Source organism: Schistocerca americana, chromosome 5 (genome assembly GCF_021461395.2).
Source record: "Schistocerca americana isolate TAMUIC-IGC-003095 chromosome 5, iqSchAmer2.1, whole genome shotgun sequence".
NCBI lineage: Eukaryota > Metazoa > Arthropoda > Insecta > Orthoptera > Acrididae > Schistocerca > Schistocerca americana.
Genome location: NC_060123.1, coordinates 251,267,913 through 251,293,816, shown reverse-complemented (window position 1 = coordinate 251,293,816; position 25,904 = coordinate 251,267,913). Strand labels below are relative to the sequence as shown.

The 25,904-nt window shown below is 39.5% G+C and overlaps 1 protein-coding gene across 3 annotated transcripts in view; it reads right to left on the bottom strand.

Annotated features, from left to right (window-relative positions):
* LOC124615537 (protein O-mannosyltransferase 1) overlaps positions 1–25,904 on the bottom strand; it is a 160,969-nt gene that overhangs the window by 32,486 nt on the left and 102,579 nt on the right. For 2 of the 3 annotated variants that reach the window (XM_047143502.1, XM_047143501.1), the window contains 5 exons: positions 15,034–15,384; positions 14,831–14,944; positions 11,560–11,713; positions 11,254–11,471; positions 274–400 (listed from right to left, as the gene is read on the bottom strand). In XM_047143502.1, the coding sequence (XP_046999458.1) occupies positions 274–400; positions 11,254–11,471; positions 11,560–11,713; positions 14,831–14,944; positions 15,034–15,384 (964 nt within the window). Of the gene's footprint in view, positions 1–273; positions 401–11,237; positions 11,472–11,559; positions 11,714–14,830; positions 14,945–15,033; positions 15,385–25,904 lie in introns of all 3 variants that reach the window. The other variant, XR_006979799.1, reaches the window with a different exon arrangement.

Below are 25,904 nucleotides of genomic sequence, written 5' to 3'. Positions count from 1 at the left end.
AATTATTTTGGTTTTCCTATGGTACCTGACCTGTGGCAGTAACCTGCCTAGTTTGTATCAGGCAACGACACAAAAACTTCCATGCATCGTAGCAACCCTCTCAAAACATAAGAATATTCCATAGCAATACACAGAGTGCAATGATATTTGCAGTATTTTACTAAAGAAATGTCTGAAATACACAAATGTGATTCATTTTCATTTAGCAGCTCATGGCTCTGTACTTTTCTATTTTTAATTTGTGGGTGTACTAATAAAAAACACAATAATTACCTTTGTTCAGATCATAGCACTGACGTCTTCTTCGTAAAACATACACACAGAGGAAAATGGCATAAAGTAATAGACTAACAGTGCCTGAATACCACACAACAAGGTTTCCAAGTAGATGCACCTGAGCCTGAAACCAAAGCAGGCACACATTTAAACCACACCATTTACACATTAAGTATGTGGAACAAAACATTAACAAAATTTGGTGTTATTTTATTTTATACTGTTCATATTATTCTGTTTCTCAAACTATGCAAATGTGTAACTCTTATACATTCCATTGTAACTAAGCTATTTTAAAGATGCCCTTTAGCTACCTTACTTTTTCTCCCACTCATTCTCATTCACATTCACACTCATTCTAATAGAGGCAACATATTAAAAACCACCTTCCTTAAAGGCTCATGTTTATGCAATGCCTCTTCCATGTATCGACTTACGAACTTCAGAAGTTTTATTCTTCTAATCTTTAATGTAGTATCAAAAAAGTCTTACTCAGTAACTCTCGTTCCAGTCATTTCTGGTCTGCGGCACAATATTTTGAAGTTATATTCAAGTGTCCAATAAATCTATGTATCACTGCATACCATCTTTATCTTACAATGATAAATCTTTTTTTCTGTTCTTTATTATCCACACTGCAGCCCACAATGAAGCACAAAACTTATGTCAAGGGGAGTGTGTGCATGAAGTTCTTTCAACTTAAAAATAATGCTTGGTTCATTGGCAAACAAAGAAAGTGTAAATATTGTGCTTCATAATTGAGAGTGTACTTTTGTTAAAACTGTAACTTACCTTTTATAAACTTTGTGATCATCATATTTTGCTTAATCAAAATTAGCTGATATTAGCTGCATGATAAGCCTAAATCTTGAAGGGAGGTTCTCTTACTCTACATCTAAGTTTCAATGACAGTGCAACATCAAGTAATTATTAATTATACTAGATTCTAATAGAGTTCCATGGTATCTGGAGCAGCTATTCTTGGCAAAACTGACACAGTAAAATAAAAGGAAAACTTAGTAACAAAATCTATCTAGTGTCTTTGAGATAGTGTTTTTCCTACGCCAATGCACATTTCAAAGTCACGCTTCGCCACTACGACTAATTTCTATGTAAGGTCTCACAACGTCAACACATCAGGAACACATATCTTTACTGTGATGTCTGGTACAAAAGGAAACAACAAAATGCACAGGTGTACTGTAAGTTTTAACAAAACTCTGCATATATTCTTCAATAACTTTGTATGAATCCCACCACAGTTTCACAAGTTTCAATTAGGATGCATTATAACTCACATACGTAGGCTTCTGACATGTTGACATCGCAATGAAGGTCTCTACATAAAAAATTGAAGCCCTAGTGATGAAGCTGTGACTTCAGAATGTACAATGCCTTAGTAAAAACATTAATCCTCAGCATTTGCAGCAAACAAGCAAGTTTTTACAGAAAAATTAACTGAGACTTATGACACTGTTGTCACAAAGGAGATGAGAAGTATTTTTAAGTACGTTATGACCAATTCTCCACCATTCCCACCCCTTACCCACCCTAGTAGTCACTGTTGATACCACTTCCTTACACACTAACATCCCTCATGCCTGTGATCTTGCTACTATTGAACACTATCTTCCCAATATCCTTCAGACTCCAAACACACTACCTCATTCCCCATACATCTTACTAACCTTACCTAACACAAAACTATTACTACTTCGAAGGGAAGGTTTACAAAGAAATCCGCAGCACAGCCATGGGCACATACATGGTCCGCTCCTATTCCAACCTGACTAGCATCCCAAAACTCCAACCCACAGTCTGGTTCAGGTTCACTGATGATATCTTCATGATCTGGACTCAGGGTCAAGACACCCTGATCTCATTCCTTCACAACCTCAACAACGTCTTTTCCATCCACTTTACCTGGTCCTCCCTCAAGTGCCATCTTCCTTGATGTTGACCTCCTCCTCGATGATGGCTCCATCCACACCTCTGTTCACAAACACCAACAGTACCTGCATTTCGACAGCTGCCATCCCTTCTACACCAAAGGAATTCCCTCCCATACAGCCTGGCCAGCCAAGGACAGCATACCAGCAGTGACAGAACTCCCTTGCCCAGTATGCTGAAGGTCTCACCAAGGCCTTCACAGATAGGCACTATCCCTCAGACCTAGTCCGCAAACAGGTCTCCCGTTCCATTTTCCAATACACCCCCAATCCTCCCACCAACCCCAACAACCAGCTACAAAGGAGTGCCTCCTTCATCACTCAGTACCGCCCTGGACTGGAACAACTGAACAACATCCTTTCTCAGGCCTTTGATTACCTAGTGTCATGCCCTGAAATGAGGGACATCCTACCAAAGATCTTTCCCACCCCTCCTAAAGCGGTATTCAGTCACACACCCAACCTCCACAACATCCTAGTCCATCTGTACCTCATACCAGCCCCAATCTCTTACTAAACGGATCATACCTGGGGGAGAGACAAGTGCAAGAGCTGCCCAATGCACCCACTCAGCACTTCCTATTGCAGTCCTGTCACAAGCTTGTCCTATCCCATCAGAGGCCGGCCACCTCTGAAAGCAACCCTGTCATATACCACCTCTGCTGCAATCATTGCCCAGCCTTTTATATTGATATGACTACCAACCAATTGTCCCACATGACGAATGACCACCAGCAAAGAGAATGGCAGAGCACCCTGTGGAACAACATGCAGCTGAACATAACAGGCTTGATTTCAAAGGCTGCTTCACAACCCCGGGCCATCTGGCTCCTCTCCTCCACCACAAGCTTTTATCAACACTGTAGATGGGAGGTATCCTTTTCCTGATATTGTTGATATTACAACCTGGAGTTTCCAAATGTCTGCCAACAAGGGAACCTCCCCATGGCACCCCCCTCAGATTTAGTTATAAGTTGGCACAGTGGATAGGCCTTGAAAAACTGAACACAAATCAACCAAGAAAACAGGAAGAAGTTGTGTGGAACTATGAAGAAATAAGCGAAATATACAAACTGAGTAGTCCATTTGCAAGGTAGGCAACAACAAGGCTAGGGTGAGCTCAGAAGCGCCGGGGTCCTGTGGTTAGCGTGAGCAGCTGCGGAACGAGTGGTTCTTGGTTCAAGTCTTCCCTCGGGTGAAAAGTTTAATTTTTCATTTTCAGTTTATGTGACAAACTCTTATGTTTTCATCACATTTTTGGGAGCGATTATCACATCCACAAGAAAACCAAAATCGGGCAAGATAGAAGAATCTTTTTACCCATTCGCCAAGTGTACAAGTTAGGTGGGTCGACAACATATTCCTGCCATGTGACACACATGCGGTCACCAGTGTCGTATAGAATATATCAGACATGTTTTCCTGTGGAGGAATCGGTTGACCAATGACCTTGCGATCAAATGTTTTCGATTCCCATTGGAGAGGCATGTCCTTTTGTCTACTAATCACACAGTTTTGCGGTGCGGTCGCAAAACACAAACACTAAACTTATTACAGTGAACAGAGATGTCAATGAACGAACAGACAGATCATAACTTTGCAAAAATAAAGACAGTAAACTTTTCACTTGAGGGAAGACTTGAACCAAGGACCTCTCATTCCGCAGCTGCTCACGCTAACCACGGGACCATGACGCTCCTGAACTCACACTATCCTTGATGTTGCTTATCCTGCGCATGCACTACTCAGTTTGTATATTTTGCTTATTTTTTCATAGTTCCACACAACTTCTTCCTGTTTTCTCGATTGATCTGTGTTCAGTTTTTCGAGGCCTATCCACTGTGCCAACTTATAACTAAATCTGAGTGGGGTGCGATGGGGAGGTTCCCTTGTAAGAAGAAAAGGTTGATTCATAGACTAAAACATGGTTTTCAAGGAATTGAGAATGGTTTTTTTAGTATCAATGAATTTACGAGAAAGATAGCATCAAAAGTAAAAAACATGCAAAATTAATAGAATGAGGCAGTAAATAAGTAAACTGTGTGGATGGAGTGAACACTCCTATAATTGTTTGCTAGTAGCAATGTTTTAAGTATTTCAATAAAAAATATTTAAAAAATGCAAGGTGATACATGACTTATCTGTTCCACATCTGGGCAACAGCTTAATAAGTGAAACAGTGCATACCAATCACATTCACAGAGCTTAAATTCAACAGGTAGATACAATGACACCAAACAAATACATTCTAGCTCTGTTTTAGTGTAATTTCAGAACAAATGGCTATCAGGTCAACAATGATGCAGACATGCACATAAAGTGGACTGATAGTTACCCTTTTTTTGTGTAATAATGATGTTCCCTGATACATCAAGACCGGTGCGAATTGAAGAAAACACTAGTGAACGAGCATTAACAGACAGTTCACCAGTGGTCACTACCACCACTTGTATCTATGAAAAAGCATATACACTACAGGGAATGGAAGAGAGCACAGGATAACCAGAATAGCCGAATGCCATGTCCTTGTTTTTTGACTCTTAGTAATCACCGTCAGGATACGACAATATGTAGTTACACTCATGACGCAAAACTTTGATATTCAGAAAGGATTATTTTTCAGGGCGAGTGCACTGTTTTTGACAAAGTATGCAAAATGGCATATGAAAGAAAGAAATCAGGTATCCGAGTTCGTGCACTGAATTGCAGCTCCTGCTTTCCTCACCATTATTTCAAAAACGTTGCATATATTTCAGTAGATACTTTTTGATGGATTATCAATAAAACTGAGGAGGATATTTAAAAGTAGAACACTAATTACTGAAGACCAACATAACTTGGGAAAAAAGGGACTACCATTTACACTCTGATTATTAGCAACAGGTTATGCTTACATTATTAGTGACTGTTTTGCATTTCAATAGCTGCTATATCTCAGACAATTTCCAATTTCTGAAGTGGCATATAAGAAGCACTTCAAGGACTTTATTAATGTACGGATAAGGAAGATAATGTCAATAAAATCTGCTAGATAATAGTTTGTTACAGGGTAGATAGCATGATCCTGAGTAAACCATTTTTATTTTTCATCAAAAATCTTTTAATGGATACCATGAATGTAAGCAAAGAGAATGAGCAGGTCTTTGGTATATTTTTAACTTTAAACAGCGTAATATATACCTATTTGCACTTGGTTACTTTCAAGGCACCAGGTGTTCTGCCGGACATCAGTATTGTCCATGAATGACATTTTGACAACATGAGTTGCAGCCTTCATCAGGTGCTACCTGAGACTGGCAGGCGAGTGTAACTGGTCCAATATTTATATCTACTGCCTCCCCCCCCCCCCCCCCCCCCCCAATGGTCCATTCTAGGTGCTATGTCTGCAGTCCAGTCCCACCAGAAACATTCTGAGATGCTCTGCCTTTGGTGCGGTGAACTTGCATGCAAGCTGATATTCTGTTCTCAGTATACTACACCTACTACTCTGTCTAGAGTTCATTACCCATGACCATGTTCTTAGTTCTTTTTGTTTTGAGTTCTGGTGCTGCAACTGCAGCATTTTTAGAAACTCCAGTGCAGGATACCAGTTTTGCTCAGTTGATATCCAGTGCCATGATCCATGAGTTTTTCACCACCTTTACCTTTATATTTGGGTGGTGTGAGGTAAGATGTTCTAAAAACTCACTGAACCTCTCCCTACCATGAGGCCAGATCAAAATAGTCTCCTCCACAAACCTGAAAATGCATGTGGGTTTGTGTCTAGCCATCTCTAATGCTTCCTCCTCAAATTTTGCCATGAACAGATTTGCAAACAATGAAGAAAGAGGGCTGCCTATGGCCACTCCTTCTGCCTGCCCATATTATTAGTCCCCATACAGAAAATATGTTGAAGACAGTAAATGGCTGAACAGGTCCATCAGAGCATCATCAAATTTCTCTAAAAGCAGTTCAAGCGAGTCTTTCAGTGGTACCTTCATTAATACCGGAAACCAAATCAAAACTGACCATGACATCAGATTCCGTTGCCTGAGATGTTGCAAGAAATGCTCAGAGATGAGTATGAAGTGAATGCACTTCCCCAATTTGGGCACAGCGGTCTCTTCAAGTACTTAGCTGCTGAATATGTTGATACACCAATGTTTACTGACAACTAGGCATAGTAGCACACCCTTCTTTTGTGTACTTTCGGCAGCCCATAAAGTCTAGGTTGAACTAGTGGTGCAGATTGTAGTTCTTTGGTGACCTGGTTAGGCATTCCTGTTGCCTTCTAGAGAGCCCTGGTCTTCTTGTCCACTCTGTCTGTAGAGTCACATTCCAAAATTCTGTATGCACACTCCTCCAGATGTTGACAAACTTTCTCATCATAACTGGTCTGCTGCGGAACGGCTGTAGGGGTACCTATGTCTGCTGGCAAAATCACAATGCTGCTATCTTCCCACAGCTTCTCGAGTGCTAGCCTCTAGTCACTGAAAATGCCGAATTTTCGAGATTGTGTATCAGTGATCGCCCTGCATGTCTTGCAGAGTATATTTTCTGCCACATTTGGTGGAAGGTGTTGGCTACTTGCCCCACTACACTGATGAAACTTCCTAGGAGTAGGTGTGAAACTGAGGCCCTTGCCGAGTACCTTCAAAATGGTGTCATTAAATTGCTTGTCTCTTAGATTAATCACTGTGAGAGTATCCTCCATCTGCTGTGCTTTCTAACAAATATGGCCAAACTTTACAGAATGGCACACTGAGGCATTCTTCCTGGCGCACTCTGTCAGGGGCGAAGAGGCATTGCCTACCCAGTCCCAATTTTTACCTGCCAGGGAGGCAATCATGTACAGGTGAAGGTACAAAAGGCTCCATGGCCACCACATCTAACCTGTGGCATATATCTCGAATCCTTTCTATAACAAGTGCCATGCTTGCCCGAGTTTTATCTCATTTGCCATTAGGGAATTTATGTGATGCTCGATTCTGACAAAAACTGGTACTATGTCTCCATCTCAACAGGAAGCTGAGAGAACTAAGCATTCTCCCTTTCCTTTGTTGAAGCTTGTCTAGCTTCTGCATTTCTACATAGATACTCCACAAGCCACCGTGTGGTGTGTGGTGGAGGGTATTCTGTACCACTACTTGTTGTTTCCCTTTCTCTTCCACTCACAAAAAGAACGATGGAAAAGCGACTTGTCTATATGCCTCCGTATGAGCCCTAATTTCTTGCATCTGATCTTCATGGTCCTTATGCATAATGTATGTTGACGAGAGTAGAATCTTTTGGCACTCAGCTTCAAATGCCGCTTCTCTAAATTTTCTCAACAGTGCTTCTTGAAAAGAACACTGTCTTCCCTCTAGGGATTCCCATTTGAGTTCCTGTAGCTTTTTGATATCCCAGTAATCTTCTCCCCATGAAGTCTTTTGATGTAATTCTTCAGGCTTTCCTGGTAATCTGTTGACAGCTTAAAGTGTAGGGTGTTCTGCAGCATACCACCATCATCCATGCACAATATTTTGACAATGTGACTCACTGTCTTTGGTCCAGTGTGCCTGCCAATAGACTTGCATTACTTTTTGGTCTGATGCACAGCCATGGTCGGTTCTATAGTCTGATTAAAATAACTTGGCAGTTGACACTTCACATGCTGAAGGTGTCTTCCTCCAATCAGTGTTCAATGTTATGCTTGAACTGTTCGCTGTTGCCAAATTGCAACAATAAATGGTCAGTTAATTTCCATTTCCATTCGAGTTCACATATTCAGTTATCATCACAGAGATCGCCTACAGTACGTAAATTTCATACAACATGGTATAAAACACAACATTCTGAAGGCAGAAAACGATCATTGCAACTGGTTCTATACATAAATAAATTTTATGTATTTTGAAGGTATTCTGTAGTGCAGTGGTAATGTCATAGCCTGCAGTGCAACAGGATGCAGGTTTGAATATCACCAGATTATAATATTTCTTTTCTTTTTCAAATATTTACCAAATTAACTTAGATAATTATTATTTTCAAATAAATGATTTCAATCTATTTTTTCCATTTCTAATCTTTTGTTGCATCATTTTCATCACCGTTTTTAGTCTTATTATTTGCTATTATTTTTCTGGATAAGTCCTCTTTCTTTTGGAATCTGCTTGTGTCGCCTATGACCAGTGAATGAGTTGCAACCAGGACTACTCACTGGTCAGCATCATGTCAGCCCAGTTAGCAAAAGCAAGAAGTTACAGTTTGGTTTTAGCACTGAAATTGAGTTTTTTTTTCTGTCTTGAGTTTGCTTGTACAGGTTAGCTTTAATTTGCCATGAGCTAAGTGAGTGTGATTAGTAATTATGCTGCAGGGCGCTAACCGCTATTTTCTCAGGTATACTGCACATCAAGAGGTTGTGGTTAGGTTAGGACATGAGTGTAAATTCACGCTACAAAATGCGTTGTTTGCACAGTTCAGTCATTCGCATTTAAAATCGGCTGTTGACAGAGCATCTTGCATTCCTATACCTGATGGCAGCAGCTTCCAACATTGCTCCATGTTACACGAACAGCATTTCAGCACTTGTAAAGTGGCGCAAAGGGTTTGCTTGTCACCTTTAACTGAACGGCAGCTGACGTGGCAACACTGTAGTGCCAAGTGACAGACATCAACAATCAAGTAGTTTTAAATGAGCTATAGAGGTGCTCCATCTGAGCCCGTTCCCACTAAAATCCTCCTGAGATGTCCCATCTTTGGTCCGGGGCACCTTACAGTGAACTGGCATTCTGTTCTTGGTACAGTGCTTCTGTCTGGTGTTTGTTCCCCATGTCCTAACTCTCAGTTTCTCTTTTTGTTGAGTTCTGCTGCTGGAGTTGTCGCCTTCCTTATCACTGCAGTTGTTGCCTTCCTTATCAACTCCAGTACAGGATCCCAGGGTTTACCAAGCTGGTACCGAGTGTCACGATTCACTAGGTTCCAAAGAACCTAGTGAATCGCCTTTATCTCTACTGCCTCTCTTATGTCCCTGTATTTGGGAGTCTGTGCCAGAACCCTTGTTTTTTTCATAGATCATGGTATGATTAAGTTCCAGACAGTGTTCAACAATGGCTAATTTAGTTCCATGTCTCAGCCAGGTGTGCCTCTGATGTTCTTGGCATCTGATGTCTTCTGTCCTTGTTGTTTGCTACACTGGTACAGTATTTAATAAATCCCTAGTTTTCATAAACCAAGGTAATCTCTCACATTTTCCAGTAGTCCTCTTATTTTGGCAGGTGAACAGAACACGCACGTAATGTTATGTTTCTTGAGAATCCTACTTATTTTCGAAGAAACTGATCCTTCATAGGGCAAATAAGACACAGTCTTTGCTTCATATTGCTCTTCCCTATCAAGTATCAGAGGGACTGGTTAAAAAGCTTTCTGCATGTATTTGATTGTGTATCCATTTTCACAAAAGACTGAACCTTGATGCTCTATTTCTGATATCAAACAATTTCTTTCTTTGAGAGCTTTAATGGTTTTCTACTAATCATATTTCTTTTCCCCTTGGCATTTTTGCGGTGGATCCTTTCGTTCCTGACAGTGCCTATGGTATTTATATTCTTCTGTCGGCTACATTACATTCTCTTCAGATCACCGCATCACTCAGGCAACTTGTGTCAACAAGAGAAGTAGACAAGACAGAAGACAAAAGCTTTCTGTACTGCTAGTGACAAAGTGTAGAGGATGTGAACTTCTTTCATTGGTTCGCTAGAAGACTGACAACCAGCGGAACATGAACAAACATCAGTGGATACTAACTGAACATGTCCAAATACAGTTTGCTTGTCCTGCCTACCATTTACAATGGAGAGTATTGTTGTTTGCTGATGCTTCTTCACTTGTGTTTGTTTTGATATAAAGGTGTAAATAAGGCTATACACGAATAGCAAATCTTGTGCCCTCTTAAAGCTCACAGAACCATGCCACTACTGCCACAAATTCTGCCTTACAGAAACCAATTAGGTCAAAAAAAAGAAAATAAAGGATTTGCACTAAGACAAACACACATATCCCAAAAACATGCTATCACACACCCTGAAGAATTTTATTGGCAGTGACAACAGCTACAAAAACCAACACTTACGAATTTTAAGTGTTTTAAAGCAGAACTTTTTCAGCTAAGAAAAGTACAAATTCTCCATACCAGCAGTAAAATGTAGGAGATTTCAAGGAATGTCTGCAATTGTAAACAATCTAAGTATTAGAAAATGTGAAGGGGAGCACTGAAAAAAATTGTGAGTAAATGCACAGTCTTAATAATGTCTCTTGTAAATGAGTTATAACTAGAACATGTGGTAACTCTATTAAATATAAAAGAAAACAATTAGTAACAACAATATTTATGACAGAAGGCCAATGTCCATCTTGTCAGCTCCTAAAACAGCAACAACTTGAGGATGACATAGAAAATTTAAAAAATACAGTTGTAGCTGGAGATTCAGGGATTTTCCAAAATTCTTTCGTCAAGGTTAATAAAAAGGGAAAGCTGCTGCAGCAAACGTTTTTGAAGTTTGTTTCTTTCTAGATTCAGAGTTTGGAGTTGCTTCCTTCCTCTCGTCATTAAACTTTTCCTTGTTCTGTGTGTGTGTGTGTGTGTGTGTGTGCGCGTGTGGGTGTGGGTGTGCGCGCCCGCATGCACTCACCCGGGTGGGGGTGGTGGGGGGGGGGGAAAGTATTTTCTAAGCTTATGATGCAACTATCACAGTTTTGGTATGTTACTCTAGCCTGCAGGTCGAGTAGTTCATTCTTACATTACCACACATTTATCAGATGTCAGTTAAAAACTAACATCAGTAGTTCACCTGAAAGAGAGAGAGAGAGAAAGAGAGAGAGAAAGGATACAGTCAGCATGTTGCCATACATCTTTACCATTGAGAAGATGTACCACAACTGTAGAATTTAAAGTTATGATAGTGAGAGGTCACAATTATGATCCACGGAACATGCAAATAACTAAACAATTCAACAAGTTAATATTAATTTAACAAATGAAATGAGGAAATGTACCTGTAGAGGGACTTACATTGCTGTGCGGGCTCACCCAATATGCGATACCTCTAGTCATCGAAGGCCACTCAAGTGGTTCACTGCTGTACATATGGTTCTGAACATTTTCTTGATCTGAGAATAGCATCTTGTATTGAAGTTCGAGAAACTTCTCCCAGAAGGAAAGTGTTGTGGCTCGCAGAGGTATCATTTCTGCATTTACGAGTTCCCTCTCTCTATCTTTCTGATCCTCAGCTGTAAAAATTTTACAGTATCACCTTGTTTCAAGCATTAGGAAAAGAGAAACAAGAAACACAAAAATAAAAAATACAAAAATAAATACTTTGTGTGTACCGATGTTCTTCGACATTCCATACAGTATCGTCTTGATGAATGGCTCGGTCTGTGACCACTTCGTGTTGGTTGAAGCCCCAGTCTGGTAACTGACGTCCACTAAATTTCAAGGCTTGGCTCGAATTCACATGGATAAGATGCACCTTTAATACAAATTAAAAACAAGCAATCTAAGAACAAGATGACAACAAACTAGGAACCACCTGTGTTGATGACGCAAAGCTGTGTTTCATTAAATATGGGTACTAGCAAAATTTGAAAATAGGAATGCCTACTGACCAGGCTGCCAATACAGAAAAAGCTGAATCTTCAGTTTTAATTCTTTAGTTACTAACTTACTTACTTACTTTCTTCTTCTTCGCAATGGACAGATCCTTTTCTCCCAGCATAATGAACGTTAACTTTCATTGCGTCTTGTATTTTTTTGATTTTCGTAACTACAAAATATTATGTTAAAGAGGGTAATAATAGCTCTACAAAGACAAAAAGAATAGAAGGTTCAATTGTAAGCTATCACCATACCTAACAGCAGGAAAAAGCAGAGAATAGCAAATTATGAATGAGCACACTCTACATTCTCTCTCTCTCTCTCTCTTTCTCTCCCTCCCCCCTCTCTTCCTCTTCCCCTTCTTCTTCTTCTTCTACAGGACAACTAAATACTTCTAGTTCTCAAATCAACATATTCAATCTGTGTGTGTGTGTGTGTGTGTGTGTGTGTGTGTGTGTGTGTGAGAGAGAGAGAGAGAGAGAGAGAGAGAGAGAGAGAGAGAGAGAGAAAAGAGAAAGAGAGAGAGAGAGAGAGAGAGAGAGGGGGGGGGGGGGGGGGAGAATTGTAAATTAATGAAGCCCTCCATTTTTGGCAAAACATGGTTGAATCCAGGGCACAACAGATACTCTATTGTATTAATTTCGGTCTACGTTTCATCTGTATCTCACTTTACTGTTAAATATATTTATTTGACAATAAACTGTGACTTAGAAATATTCAAATGATTGGAGAGTGGTACTATCAGGCTTACATGAGCAGGAGGAAAATGAAAACAACCACAATAAATAAATTACAGAGCTGCAGCATTTCACCCAGCACAATGATGTTACAGAAAACATTGATAGCGCATCTACTTGGGAATGAATGACAAGCAATGGTGATGTAAGTAAAGTATTATTTTCATTGAAACAATTTTGATAGTACTGCAAAAAATGATTTGCAGGCTGTTTTGTGTACCTACATTGCAACAGTATGCCTGATAATCTTGTCACTCCCAGTTTCCACATGACTATTATAAGCCATGAACAAAAGAGGCCAGCTGTTAAAACTAACTGTTCTAGTCTGTATCCAACAAAATTCTAATATGGCATCGGCCAAATGTGATGGTAATGAGGGCTCTCTGATCAGGATAGTTTTCACAATAGTTAGGGCTTCACCGTCATAATCAGGTATTTACACCCACTATTGGGTGGTGGTTAAGACAAGAAGTGTATCATATCCAGATTTGCTCACCTTTCCATAGTTATTGTTCTTATTTTATCAGTGCACTAGACACTCTGTATTTTATTCATGATGTGGAGTGAGGGTGACAGGGTTGGCTGTGATTTTTTTTTTCTTCACATCTTTATCTGTGTTGTAATACCCAGATCCATACTGCACAGCACGAGGCAGTACTCCAAATATGGTCAATGTCACTAGAGCCTGATGCATAGAAGTTGCTTAATGTTTCCCTGCAGTGTTAAGTGCATCTTTTGCTTTTGTACGGTATTTGGCCCATCATACATTTCTGTGTAGTGTGCATATACTCTGTTCAAGGTCTTTTCTATGTGGTGAGTAGTAACCTACCCTGTTCATATTATCATTCTATTTCAAATAGAAAATGTCTTACTAAGGTAGAAGACACAAAACAGTAGATTGTGCTGAAGGTGCTTTCATGTTTTCATGTGTTTTAGAAGAACAATATATAACTTCAGCACAGATTTGTATTCAGAAACACTGGAAAGTATTGTGAATGAAGTGCTCCTTTATGGTCAGACTCCATTGTGCTAAGTTTAATGTCATAGTGACTTATAGATAATTGAAGAGCAAGCAATTACCTTAGGAAAGGAGAAAATCTATATTTTAATGTCTTACTAACACTACAGTAGTTAGACACTGAATGCACGACTAATTTATGGGGATGGCGAAGGAATATGGTCACGGCTTTTCCAAAAACCTAAATCAGAATCCCTATTGATCCATGATGGCTACATGACAGTACCACAGTAGTTATAGACACTGAATGCACGACTATACGTAAGGGGATGGGGAAGGAATATGGTCATGGCTTTTCCGAAAACCTAAATCAGAATCCCTATTGATCCATCATGAATACGTGGCAGTGGTCGGTCAGATATTTACCAAAGAAAAATCACCAAACAGCCATAGGTTTTCAGAAGGTGTTATTTTACTTAGACAAGCAGTTTCGGCATCTCTTAATGCCACCTTCAAGCCTCTATGCACTCCATGTATAGAAAATCAGATACACTGATGCATGGATAACTGGAGCCAGCAATGCCTGCATTCCGTGAATTTTTGTGGAGTGAATACTTCGAAGACTTGGCGACAAGTCTTCGAAGTTCGCACTCCACTTCACAAGTCTTCAAAGTACACACTCCACAAAAATCACGGAATTGATGGCTCTAATTATGCATGAATCAATGTATCTGATTCCTGACACACGGAGTGCACAGGGGTCTGAACATGGCACTAAAGAGATGTCAAAACTGGTAGTCTAAATAAAATAACGCCTTCTGAAAACATTCAGCTATTTGGAGAATTTTTTTTGGTAAATTATATCAGAATGGCTCCCTCCTACCAAATAAAGAGTTCAGAGTCTTAAGCAAAGTGGCACTTCACTCAGTTGTTTTGTGGTCTACACAACATGTCAAATCCTACAGAATCATGTCCAGTACAGTAGTGTGATGTTCAGACGAACACCCCTGTGTTCCATCATTTTCTATTAAGGGAAGAAAACTGAAATTTAACAGTCCGTCAAACTCCCACTTAAGTAGTGTAAGAATCAAACACAAAACACTACTATTGCTTATAACTTGGATTTTTTATTAAGTAATGTTTTATTAAGCATTACTTTTACTAGAGAAATCATTAATTAACAGCACAAAGAATTTAATTTATTGTGAACATCATATTCTAAATTAACATCCTTATGTTTAGTTGCTCAGTGAAGTCAACGTGCAAACAAAAGATTAACAATGGAATGTAAACTTACTAGAGACTCAATCGTATGCCAGACATCCCCAACTTGATCTCTGTTGATAATATCTACTCGCCACAAGTTCTGAGCAGGCATAGACACATTGTAATCGATGTAACAGCTCACTTCCTATAGACAGTTTGGAAAACAATTTAATAATGGGGAAAAAATGAGCAGAGAAGATAATCGAAGTCTTTCCTTCTTTTAATAGACCAGACCTGATTTTGTGGTGACATTGGAGCAGCAACATCATGCGAATTTAAAGCGCGACTTGTCATTCCATGGACAAGTTGAATAACATCTCCATGTCGAATGGCATCTACAGGCTGTGACACCACAAGGTCATTCCTTAATGGACGCTTTACAATCCACCAATTGTTGACATCCTTGAATGAATAACAAGTAACTTGTTGCTGGTGAGAGCTGCCACGCTTGTCTGGGTAACGTATTGGATACACGTGGGCATGAGAGTGCAGCCAGCAGGTTCTTCCGTGAGAGTGACGAAGTGTAATCTGAGAACCGTGTGCCACTTCCAGTGGCTGTCCTCTGGTTATCGATGCCAGGCCACCCTGTGGGAGAAAGCAAATCTTTCTTATTCCAAGACTTTTTTTAATGATATTTTAAACTGAATCCTATATTATAACATCTGAATGGCCACAAATATTTTAACTTATGTCTTAGACTGGGCAATGGCATTTATGCAGGATGGACTTATAATCTATTGAAATTCTTTCTGAGTTTCTTTTTGACCACCCGAGTGGTTTGATGTAAGGAAATCATGGCTTTAACATTTTCCCATACATATGTAATAAAAATGGCAAAAAACAACAACATAAAGACACCTAATCTCAGTACTGCCAAACAAAAACAACAAAGGAAAGTGTATAGAAAGTTCTGGAAGAGCATAAATAATTTAAGAGTAAAGGTGGCCACTCACCGAACAGGCAGAAGTGTAGAGCTCTCTCTCTCTCTCTCTCTCTCTCTCTCTCTCTCTCTCTCTCACACACACACACACACACACACACACACACACACACACTCTGTGCTGGCTCAACACACACAGCTGGATCTGCAGTTCAGCGGGTGAAATGGGGTGGGGGTTTCCTGGCGAGGAGTGGGTGGAAGAATAAAGAGGCGGGAAACAAGAGGAAGTATTTGGGACAGGGAGCTGTGGCTCGGAGAGATGCAGCAGATGTGCAGGATAGAAATGCGAGAGGGAGGGGCAGCAGGTATGCATGATAGAAACGCGAGAGGGAGGGGCAGCAAGTGCATCGACTAGTCATGTGACACACAGGCACCGGAGCAGGTGAGTCTGTGCAGCTCATGATAAAGATGACATGAAAGGGTTTACTGGGGAGGGATAACTGTTGGGTAGAGGGTGTGAGGGCAGTGGGTAAGCAGAGACTGAAGGCAGGAGGATTACATGAAAGAAGGGTGTGTTTCAAGGATAAATGCCTCTTACAAAGTTCAGATATGCTGGTGCTGAGGAAAGGATCCAGCTACAACAGGCTGTGAAGCAGCCTTTCCATTTGGGTATGTTGCACTCAGCAGCACTGTATGTCACTGGGTGGTCAACTCTTTCTTGACCACAATTTGGTAGTGAGGATTCATTCTGGTGGATAGTTGGTGGTCATGTGGAGATAATTGTCCAGAAATTGCTTTCACAGGTGGCCCTGCCTCAGGTGGGTTTGGGTTGAGATAAGCCTGTGACATGAATAGATTAAGCTGTGCTGAGTAGGCAAATAAGGGTAGGCAAATTAGGCAGGTCCTGCACTTGGGTCTTCACAGGGATATGACGCCTGTAGCAAGGGATTAAGACCAGGACTGGCATAAGGGTGGACCAAGATGTCAAGTACATTGGGCGAGTGATGGTATAGCACTTTAAAAAGGGTGGGATGGATTGTGGACTGGATGTCCCTCATTTCCGGGCACGATGATACGACAGTCAAAGCCCTGGCAAAGGATACGGTTCAGCTGTTTCAATCCAGGGTGATACTGGGTGACTACAAGGAAGTTTCTTTGCAACTCTTCTTGGGGAGTGGTGGGAGGAATAGGGGTGTGAGAGGATATGGCACAAGAAATCTGTCTGCAGACAAGTTTACTGTAAAATAGGAAGTGTTACCACCAATGAGGCAAAACTTAGAAAGCTGGACAAGAGAGTCAGGGAAAAACTGAGAAAGTTGAACAAAAGAGGAAATGAGAATTTGATTGCTTTAGGAATAGATTATGGAGAAGAAGAGACAAAATTTCAAGGCTTGAACATGCAAAGAATTCTAAGGTCAATGAATAATGGGTATAAAAGGTACTACAACTGATAAAGCTGAAACAAAAAGTCTATTATGATGTGGGTACCTCAGAAGAACATTCCAAAATATCTGACCAAAAAAATTTGGAAATGAAATACTAAAGAAAGGTTGAAACATGGGAGACCTTTAAGAAGGTGCAAAAATGATTTTTATGATGTAATGTGTACAAGACTACTTCTGAAATGTGACTGGATGGATAGAGAAAAGTGGAGATCAGGAAGTTAGAAATGACACTGGCCCTAAAAAATTGTCCTGAACATATACGATGCAACTGATCGGCTTGAGGCAGGTCAGAGTGTTGCCACCATTGCAAGCAGGGCTGGAATTGAATAAAATGAGACCTCATGAATGAAGACTACTGCTATTACCAGAACAACAGCAGTGGGCATGCATTGGATGTCATAGCTCGTGCACAGTTGGCAGAATATATCAGGACACTGTGAAGCTCATGAAAAAGATTGTTCTTCAGAGATTTTACAATCATCATCTTAATGCAACCACATATGTAACACATCCACCTTAGCTTCATTTTTTTGGGTGAAAACCACACATGGCATCACTATCCTGCACATCACACTCTTTAGACACAGTACTGAATCTCAATACATACATCTGTGTTGGACTATGTTTCTGGGATTGTAGTTATCTTACTGGTTATGAGAGAATATGTTGCCTCATATGCATCACCAAGCAGCTTAACTAACAATTCACTCTTCTTTTTAAACCCTTGCGAGGAAATCTAGAATGATGTCACAGCGGGTAAGAGGTGGAACTCATATTCAGAGGAAACTGACTCCAATTCTCCACCTAGCCACCCGAACTCTGCATACGACTTCCTTTAATCACTTATGGGAAATGCCAGGATGGTTCATTTGAAAAGAATATAGCCAATTTGATTCCCTATCATAGTTCAAACCAAAGCTTTGATGTGTCTTCCATACCTTGTCATGAGAAAAAATAATAATCTTGCTTTTCTTGTGGGAAATTCAAACTGAAGCGACACACGAGCTATTATTACCATATTCTCTGAACCACTCTCATGCTTATTCCATTAAACTATGAGAATGGTAATTAAAAAATGGAAAATCCACGATGGAATGTAACAATGTACAGCGGACATGCTGATTCTCAGATAGGCACAACAAAAATACTGTCAAAAAATGAGCTTTCAGCTAACAAGGCCTTTGTATAAAAAAAAGGAGAACACACACACACTTGAAGGGAAGATGAACTAATCCAATAATACTCTTTAATTGCTTTAATCCAGTTGAGTCCAACTGTGAATCTCACAACACAGTAAGACAATATTTCAAATTCTACACTCACTACATTAATATTTGTTGCTCACTGCTAAGAGACTGTACAAATAACAGAGTGATGTATGACGTAACCTTTTATTCAGAAGGCAGTAACATATGACAGTCTTTTTGAATCCCAGGAGAAATCTTATAGCTTCAGCATCTACAACAATTGTTGCAATGATAGTGTTGCGAGTGCCTATGGATGTTTGGTGAAATACAAGTCCATGCACGACCCCAGAAAATTAGTCCATTGTGAATGATCAACTGGTTTTTGGGACTACTCTATCATTACCCAAACTGGACATGCAGGTAGATCTAAGCATCATGCGTTAAGTGTGTATGTATCATGTAAAAAAAGAATGCAAGTCTGTGAATTATCAATGGTATGTCTTTTAAGATATGTAAAATGAAGTGACTAAGGGACAGTCTGTACACACCTCCATTCAGCTCCTAAGAAACTGTAACTATGTGATCATCAGGAAATGGGCATTGAAATTTCCTTACATCAACCTACTCAACCAGAGAAGGAGGGGCAGAGGCGTAAAAGAACTTCAGTTGATTTTGTATCTATCCTGCATAAACAACTATTACGCAGTCTGAGACATATTTAAAAATCTTCAACTTTGAGACTGACATAAAGATACATTTGGGCAATACAAGATTGTTTTCAGAGAAACTGCTATCACTGCTACAAATCAAGAAATGAATCACAGCAAATTTAAATAATATAAAATGGAAATCTTTACAAATTATTTTTGCTCTTGGTTGGAAAAACAGTATCTATTGCAAACAAATGAAGATAAACAAATAGAGAACAGCTTTAAAAAATTCTAGCAATTATCGGTTCTACATAACAGCCTGTGTCATGTTCTTATGAATGACTCTTCTTACAGTTTATATTGCATGAGCCTTTTCATAGTAATTAGATAGCTGTAAATTGAAACTAATAAAGTGCTTAACTTTTCCCCACACTTGACAGTTTTACTACCTTTCATTCTCTCTATTGTGGTATGTAAAGACCAGTCCCCCCCCCCCCCCCCCAAAGCATTAATCACACAGAAATTTAGCAGCAGCAGCACAACTGTCAAAAAGATGTGGTCAGTGATAGTGTGTGGAACACAGTGCACTGCAGCACAGCATCACACAGTATGCCAAGTGCTGTGACGAATGTTTCACAGTCAATTGTGGCCATTAAAAAACACAGTGCACTGCAGCACAGCATCACACAGTATGCCAAGTGCTGTGACGAATGTTTCACAGTCAATTGTGGCCATTACTGTTATATGAATGATCCGCAGTATTTTAGTGTAGACATGCCAGCGTCCACGAAATATTTTTCATTTGATTTTAAGAAAACTATTAGTAAAAAAGTTAGTCTTTAGCATCTTACAGAAATCCAGTTCATTTTGAGAGGAGATTTAAGACTTTGTGCAGTGGTGCGCAGTGCATCTAATTTTTTTCTGAGAGCATTATGAATAATCTTGTTTTTTTTGTGAATAACCTAGTTGTGACACCATCATATTACATTATTGGATCAAGGTACCACAGACTAGGTTTTGGTAAATGTTAGCATGCAAAGAGGTGAGCATTTTTCTGTATGATTAATACTCGAAACTTGTTTAACTATCGAGTTATGAGAGTAGCTATAATTTTTTCAATGACACAATTTTTAACAGCTCATTAAAAAAGAAGTAACATTACACAGCACTTGTTAATGTTTACAGTATTCTATGTAGGTCTTCTGACCTTAAACTGAAACAAGACTGCTATTGTTCTACAGGATGTAATTGATAAGTAACAATAAGTTTTAATTGTCCATCTCTGCACCAAAGCATTTTATATGCAACTTATAGACTGCTTTATACCCCCCACATGCAACATCAACTTGCCAGCTAGTCTTCACAGCATCATTACTGAAATGATCTTTATGTCAGTGCATATTGCCTATGAAAATGCAGCCCTTTTTTAAAAACACACACACACACACACACACACACACACACACACAAGTGCAACGTATTACTTCCTGTGCATCATATTTGCACTCCACAATTCCTGAAGGACAGGGACAATATAATATGCTAGATGTGTGTTCCTGATGACTGCAGTTTTTCAAGACTTTTGTTGGGCCATAGTTCACAATTATAATTAGCTTTACCATCACCACTTTAACTATAATGATACAATGGTAGATTTAATATTTGGTGGCCAAAAATCTGAATATATTTTCGATTATCCTGCGTGCCTGAGACAATGACAATTAAAAACAGTTCGTATAAAAACATTGCCTACTTCCATCAGCATGGATATAGCAAAATGGAGTCAGATGAAAAGCCTCACCTGAAGCAAATGCATATAGCAGCGAGGTGTCATTACTAGGCAGCACAATCACTCTATGTTAAGTCTAACGAATGCCACACCAGGTAGTTAGTTGAAATCTGTGTACCCAAAAACTCCCCATCACTCACTATCTTCTTGCAGCACTAATGTCCACCCAAGTAAACTATTGAAACTATTGACTGACATCACAAGCCTCACAAGCCACAAGTAGCACTATTCTGTGAGTCTGACACAGCAGTCACATGACACCGCATGACAACTTGTTTTCCATCCATAGTTCATACACTGTTTAGTAATTGCCCCTGCATTAAAGTCATCAGCAGTAAGTTGTTGGTTCAGGAAGAAACTGGTGATGGAGGGCCTCCCACAGTGTTCAAATATTCCCCATCATGGTAGACTGTAGAGTGACCAACGTGGTAACTCAAGATACCCGCAAATGAGTAATATACTTTTGCAAGTTGACAGGAGTAAATTCAAATAATGCTTCTAATCATTATAATACACCTTAGCATGACAAAAGTTAACAGTGATCTGGATCAAGTGCTGAAATAATTTATGCATCATGTCTTCAATGGAAAAGTTCATAACTGCACATAGTCATAAACAGCAGAATTAATTTATGCTGCTGACATCTGCTTAATACTGCATGGAACAGTACCTCAAGTAATACTACAACACACACAAATTTTATTTGTAAATTTTGTCACAGTGTACAACTGTTTGCCGTAACGGGAATGTATACAACACATACATGCCACAAGTAATGTGTACTAGGACCTATATTCCAAAAGCTATTTTGTCATTAGGTTGTAGTAAGATTAAAGAAAAATTACCTGACAAATAACACTTTAAAACAGAGTTAAGAATTGCTATGTTCTAACACTGATTACATCAATTGACACTTATAGAGTTTGGAGTTCAGCTTACAAACACCTGAATCACAACGGTCAGATTTTTGATACTGCAAACAAATGCCTAAGTATAAAATAATTTGTTGAAGCTGGTAGCACAAGAAAATATAATTAGTGAAATATGTCAAAAAATATGTAATTAAAAAAATAGCTAAAGAGATTAACCTGATATGCCATCACCCAACTCAAGTCTTTCTTTCACACAATTTCAAAGTATGGTTAATCATTTACACTGTGTACTTGAAGCATTTACCAAGATACAATTTCTGGGCTGCATGGATCCACTTAAAACAGCTATGGCTGCACTTTCCAATTTGCTGTTTTCATCTATGCTGGTGCACCAACCTCAGACTGTGGTACAGTTGTTGAGTGTGATCCATTCATTCCCCACCCATACCTCTGTTGCAATTCTTCAATGGTTACCATACGACATCCTACTGATGTGTGTTTGAAATGTAAGCTTGCTGCAAAAAATCTGGTTTGTAAAACTCCACACTTTTTTAGTAATGTATGTTATTGATTTCAAAGTTACAAAATTACATCAGTCGGCATTTTCACTACTTTACTTCATTGTTCAAACTTCAGATCCTAAGTAGGACAACAGTTGGGTCACAAGAGCAGCAGCAAACAGAGCTGCATTTGTATTACTTTTTCTATGCATAGAAGCTGTATCTGATAGCTCAGAATTAATTACATTAGCACTACAATGCCATTATTATAGTTTTAATAATAGAATTTATAAACAAAAGATGATGAGGCAATGGACATTGCTGATCTGGCTGTTTGATATTTGCATGAACTATCTGGTGTCAAAAAGGTTCTTAGTTAACCACAAAAGCATGAATTATAAAAGACATAATAATACAATTACTAAAAGACTATAAAATATTAATACTCAGAAGTTCTAGGTAAAATAAAATAAGAGAAAGAGTAAATGTAACCACTCTCCTCATAGTTCATGCATTGAGTAGATGACAAGTACATAAATAAGACTGTAAATGCTTCTTCAGAGCCCCCCCCCCCCCCCCCCCCCCCCCGCCACCCACCTCTCTCTCGCACACGGGCACACACACACACACACACACACACACACACACAAAAACAACTTAAGTTGTGAAGCAGCATACTGTGCTCAGCAGGTTGCTCTGCACCTAGATGATCAACTCTGTTCTCAGTCAGTTTAGGGGGTGCCATTTATTCAGTTGGACAGTTGGTAGCGATCATGACCACATAAAAAGTTGTGCAGAAATTATAACAAAGCCAGTAGCCAGTATATGACAATGATGCTTTCACAGGTGACAGAGGGATAATATTCCTGTGACAGGAGTGGAATATGATATGCTGGGTAGAAGCTTAGGGCAGGTCTTGCGTCTAGGTCTTCCACAGGGATCTTACCAATGTGGAAAGTGGTTTAGAGCAGATATGGTATAGGGGTGAAGCACATATTTCATAGGTACGTTGGGCAGTACAATACTACTTCATGAGGAGTGGGAAGGATTGTGGGCAGAATGTTCCTGATTTACAAGCACTGTGACAGGGAGATAAAATCCTGGTTAAGGATGTGATCAAGTTTCTCCAGTCCATCTTGATACTGGGTAAGGAAGGGGGAACGCAGAGCGCTCCTTTGTATCCGGTTCAATGGAGGTCGTTGGAAAATTAGTGGCATGTGTGGATAGAGTATGGGAGATCTATTTGCGCCCTTTGTTTGGAGGGCATAGCTTGTCTGTGAACACCTTAGTAAGACCTTCAGAATATGGGCAAGGCATTGCTAATAAATGTGAATGTGCCACCTGCTGCTGGCCGGACTATCTGGGAAAGACTTTTTAGTGTGGAAAGCATGGCAGCTACCATAAAGAAAGTGCTGTTGATGGTTGGTGGGCTTGATATGAACACAGGACTTTATCTAACCACAGAAGTGGAAGTCAACATCCAAGGAATTTGCTCAATGAGCTAAGGAGGACCAGGTGAAGCAGATAGGACAGGTGCTGAGGTTGTGGAGGAATGAGGATAGATTGTCTTGGCTGTTGGTCCACATCATAGGTATCTTCAATTAATGTGAACCAGACATCGGGGGCGGGGGTTAGGACCTTGGGTAACTAGGAGAGACTCTACTACAAAGTGTCTGAAAAATCTCCATACCCCTCTTGACATTATACAGTTGGGGAAATCACTAATTGTTTTGTCTGTATATCCGATTTGAAGTTGATGAAAAGCATTGCTGTTCGTATTGTATGAATTTGTTTCTATATCACACTGTTTCAGTAGCAAAGCTACAACTGTGCGAGTCGATACTTCCACTATTTAGGAGCAGTTAGTGGTATGTGCGCGGGTGCATGAACACACAGGGCAAACAATGACAGAGATAATGAGTGTGCTTGGAAAACACTTTGGCAAGGCCCCACCACATAAAGCAACATCAATTGAATGTTTTCATTTCAACAGTATCAAAGACAGGCCACATAGTGGACATAAGGAAAAGCAAGAGGAAAGGTATGCTTCTGTCACACAATGAAATGACAAGTCTCCAATGAAACCCATTTACAAAAAGGGAGCTGGACTTCAAGCACGTTGACCAACAGAGTATGAACACATTAAAAATTTTTGAGAGGAAATGATTTAGATCATTTCTTGTGAATGAATAGAGACAATGACACAGAGCACTGAGTTCCAGGCTGCTGTGTTTTGTTGGCACAGTTTTAATAATTATTTAAACAAAAAAAGTTTTTAATATAGTGCATTTTCAATTGGACTAAAAAGTGTAAAATAATTTATCTTAGCCTTATACAGATCCTAGCCCTAAGCAGATAGTCCTGAATATTTGTGCTTGTGAATTTTTAAGAGCTATGACAATACTTGAAAGACTTATAACTAAAAACACAGGATGCATGCAAGAGATAACAGTTAGAAGAACAATACAAAACTGATGCATAAATAGTTCGCCTCCTAACTATTATATATTACATGCACCCAATGTTTTTCTTATAAATTTTGGAAGTATTGTAATAGCTATTAAAAATTCACAAACACAAATTATCAAGGCTATTTCTGTGGGATTAGGAATTGGTTTGGGGCTAGGAGAAATTATTTTGTATTCCTCAGTCCAGTTTAGAAACATGTTATGTTAAAAATTTGTTTTTATTTAAATAATAATTTTCTGATTTTTAGTCCTGTGTGTGTGAAATTTTTCCTTGGACTTAAATCATTGTGACGACACACACACACACACACACACACACACACACACACACACACACATTAGCCTTTCTACCCAGGGCTTCACCCTCGTACTTGTATGTCACATATATTGCACATATCTCCTCCCTCCCCAGTCTCCTTTCATCTCCTCTTCCCCTTTCTGCTCAGCCATGCTCATCTGCTCTCATATCACCTGGAACACATTCAGATACTACCTGCACAACATGTTGGTCCTGCAAGACAACGAAGATGTGAGGTTTTACCAAACTTTTTCACCAGCACCTTCACCCCTACTGAACAGACCGACAAAAAGGCGAGTTAATTTTGAACTTTCATCCAGTTCTGAGCTATGTTCAAACTTTCAAGTCTCTAGCTCATTGGGAAGTTCGTTTCCAATCCACTGCAAAATTTGTACAGAACAGGCAGGCAGACAAAAAAGTGACCTCGTAAAAATCTGTTATTTTCTGATGAATGTGTGGTATATCGTAGCTCACAAACAAGTAACACGATTCTCCTGTCTAATGAAATATACCCGTGTGTGCAAGAGATGGAAAGCAACACACCTTGTGTTGTGATGCAATCTGTGATGTCATCACAGTATCCACCTGGACCATATACATTCTTTATTTCTTGTATGCAAATGAAAATATTTATTTTGACATGTGACAAATGTATTAGGTTGGTGCATAAGTTTATAATGTTTTTGTTTTGCATGTTGGTATTCCAATTGCTATGGGTTTATTTATCGACTGTCATTTTTATTTGTGGTTCACTGTTGCTATCTGGGTTTACATATTATCATTTTGTCATTTGGAGATAGTAAGCAGAGCTGTGGATGCTAGAAAGTAAGATGTCAAATGGAGAAATCGTAACATTTCCGACACATTCTTCCGTTCAAATTCAATTGAGGTGACAGCAGCAGATGCAGCCAGAAACATCTGCGCCCTGTATGGGGATAATGTCATTGGACTGAGCATGGCAAGAAAATGGTTTTCTCATTTAACGAGAATCATTTCGACATTAGTGACTATCTATA